The sequence below is a fragment of the Tigriopus californicus genome, chromosome 12, assembly GCF_007210705.1.
Source record: "Tigriopus californicus strain San Diego chromosome 12, Tcal_SD_v2.1, whole genome shotgun sequence".
Classification (NCBI taxonomy): Eukaryota; Metazoa; Arthropoda; class Copepoda; order Harpacticoida; family Harpacticidae; genus Tigriopus; species Tigriopus californicus.
The window spans coordinates 5,963,591-5,966,818 of record NC_081451.1 but is presented as its reverse complement, the minus strand read 5'-3'; the positions used below and the strand labels follow the sequence as shown (position 1 = coordinate 5,966,818).

Genomic DNA, 3,228 nt, shown 5'->3' with positions numbered 1-3,228 from the left:
TGGTCAAGAAGTGTTGCTCATGAGGAGCAAATGGTTGGAAACGAGTAGACGAGTAAACGTATATCTTGTAGAATGTTGAATTCTTGTTTTCGGTGCGTTCAATGCAAAAAGAACTACTGTAATCTTGAAAGCTTGATCTGTTTCTCTCTTAACTCTAATATCAGCAACGGAACGAGCAAATAGCCTCTATAAATATAAAGCCAAAGCCACCGCAAACATGTCTGATACTTGTACTGGTATTTTTCGAAGACCTTGCAAGTGAGGCTCTTCGATGACGTAGCATTTCCTTTGTTCTAAAAAGGTAAAATTAAGCTATGGAAAAGAGGTGGACGACAGGCGACACTCGCTATATTTGACACCAAACAAAGATCACGATAACATCACAATTGCCTTGGGACCCTCCATTGGTTGGCTTGGGCGTCCTTGTACAATTGGCAAAGGACCTCTGGTACGTTGTTAAGGGCCTCGAACTCCCGGTACCTTTGAAACAGTTCCAAGGCTGTTGCTGCATCTTCAGTGGGGTCGTGGGTTCCCACCTGGATAATCTTGTCCAAGAAGTACCACGCCAGAAACTTCAAGGAAAGCAACCTTCGATTGGGCAACTGGAACAAATGTACCGTGTCCACCACTTGTTCCACGGGAACGACAATGTTCAACATGTCAAAGTCGTTCTTGAGACCGTGTCCCACGAAGATACACCCCGCATCCACCAGGTACCGGATTCTCTTGTAAGTGGTCTTCATTGACGTCAAATATTTGGTGCTCGTAGTCGGATCCAGATCACCGGGGTAGATCCCGGAGTACTCGGTGACGTGATCGAAAATCTCTTCCTGGCAAGAGATGTAGTCGTCCACAAACGGCACTGAAACACGTCAAGAGATCGTAATCATTCAGAACCAGAGTGAAACAAAAGGGTCTAACTCCAAATCAATGGCTTACCTCCGGTCATTGGGCCCTGGCCCCGCAAACAGGTGACCCTTGCCACGGCTCTTTGGGCAAGTCGGACAGTCCTCCAGCATCCATCTTCCACCAATGACTTCTGCTCCGGTTTCAAGGTCACAAACTCCGCATCCAAGGCCACCAAATCTCCAGCCGAGGGAACCTCGTCGACTGCCAAAGGCAAAAACGTCAGTGGCGAGCCATGGCCCCAAGTTGGACTCAGGACCTCGAAACCGAAGGAGGAAGTGCTCACAGGAACGATTTGGGGTTGTTCGGAGCTCACTCGGTTCATTTGTCGCCGGTAAACCAAGGAAGTTGGCACTTGCCACTCCAGATTGATCCGTCGGGCCTCGGAGACGTTGATTGGATCAATGCTGAAGTCATTGAACAAGTACCATTGGCTGACCTGATGAAAGGATGGAATTTGAAAAAATCGCATTTTTGAACAACCGCAATCATATCTGGTTGATGTTCACAGCTTGAATCAAAAGACAGACTTGACTTACCGGCGATCCAACTCGAGCGTGATAAAAATCTCCCACGTTGATGGCGGCCACCACATTCAGGGCTTGTCCTGTCCCAGGATCCACGATCGTGCTACATACAGTGTGTCTGAAAATGTGCAAATAATTCGAAATAAAACGCACGCTGATTCAGCACTCAGTGACATTAAGGCACTTACAATTCATATTGAACATCCTCGAGGATTTCCTCCCTCTCCAGAGGCGACAGATCGTCTGAACCTCCCTTAAGGTGGCCATTGGCCAATTGTCGAAGCGTTAACCGTTCAGGAATCCACGATTGGCCGCTCTCGTTGTTCCCGCCTTTGGAGCTTGTGACCAATTGTGCGCACTGATCCCGCCAGAACTCCAAATTGGTGCCTTGGTCCAGTCCAGTGTTCACCGTTAGCGAGGATGGCAAGCACTGGATTTGACGCCTTTGGTTGGCCATTTGAAAATGACGACAGAGGCCGCACCAAGAAGGCTTGGTCCCAACGCAATTGAGGGAGGCCACAAGAACGTCCTCAAAATGAGTCTTTTTGCTTCCCGTTGGATATGTCAAATTGCACACGTTGTCATTGTCATATTCCACACTGAGGCAGCCCTTGCAACTGGCACACTTGGTCACTTTCACGGCCTGAATTTCACATTGCTTGCCTAACAACCTATCGTCAATGGCATGAAATTGCTCAAGCATGAATCGATTCCAGGTTTGAACCAATCCAATCATGGTGAATCCGTCAATGGATGTAGAAGATTCTGTAAGCACCAATCCCAAAGCAAGGGCTTCCTGACTTGTTCGAATGGCCCGCTGAAAGTTGTTGGACTGACAAACAAAGCCCGGACTTTGATCCATCTTGTGGAACAAGAAGGACAACTCGCACACCAAGCAGGGGTCCACATTGCACGAGTGACTGAGCACCAAGTCACGAATGGCCTCTTGAAAGTACAATGCCTGGATCATGGCATTGGGAAAAGCATCAGTTGAACAGTCTTGCAGTCCACAGAAACCTGTTCGATTGTATTGGTGGAAATTGATTTGGGGTAGTCCCGACTTGCCATATTGGATCACCACTTTCCGATATGGCTCAGGAATCTCATCAATCTGCGATTCTGGCCATTGCTGGATCCCAATCCATTCGTTGCTGACACTACAATTCAAAGACGTATTCTGGGTGTGCTAAACAACTAAAATTCAATAAGTACAAACCTTGTCTCATATTCTGGACCATTTCCACTGGTTTCGTTGCGGTCAAATTTGAACGTAGGTTCCTCATGGTTTTCGGTCCATCCAGGATATTCTAGGGAGCTTTGGGCTTCGAAAACAGTACTGGCCACGTTTAAATTGGCACAATGTTGGTCTGCTGATAAAAAAGAATGAGCCTCGTGAATGATTTACCTCAACATCCAAGCCATTTGGCTTGGAGAAATTCTTTGGCTACGACATTTTACCTGGAAGTTCGATCCCTGATGCGTAATTGAGGGCAGTGGACCAGAAAATTTGGTTTTGAGGCTGAAATTCGTGCATGGGCGAGTTGAAATTGAAAGTGGCCATATTGAATATGTTATTGAATCAGATGGGAACGGACAATAATATTTCAAGGTGAAGACAGCTTTTCACGAGGTGTAGACTCTTTCAGAGCTAGTTTGGAACGACGCTCACTCTCCAGAAACGATGTTTCAGTGGCAGGCTGGCATCCGGCCGGTCAGCGCGCCCACTAGCCTGAGTGAACGGCGCTCACTCGTGCGCTCGGAACTTACAAGGAGTACCTAGGGTCTATAGGAGTAC

At 47.5% G+C, this 3,228-nt stretch overlaps 1 protein-coding gene across 1 annotated transcript; it reads right to left on the bottom strand.

The window, feature by feature from the left end:
- Nucleotides 1–380: 380 nt before the first annotated feature.
- Nucleotides 381–2,994, bottom strand: LOC131892216 (PAN2-PAN3 deadenylation complex catalytic subunit PAN2-like). Its single transcript, XM_059242001.1, has 6 exons — nucleotides 2,892–2,994; nucleotides 2,650–2,800; nucleotides 1,622–2,590; nucleotides 1,446–1,551; nucleotides 940–1,345; nucleotides 381–862 (listed from the first exon to the last, which is right to left on the bottom strand). The coding sequence occupies exons 1-6, from the start codon at nucleotides 2,992–2,994 to the stop codon at nucleotides 381–383; spliced, it is 2,217 nt and encodes a 738-aa protein (XP_059097984.1).
- Nucleotides 2,995–3,228: the final 234 nt, after the last annotated feature.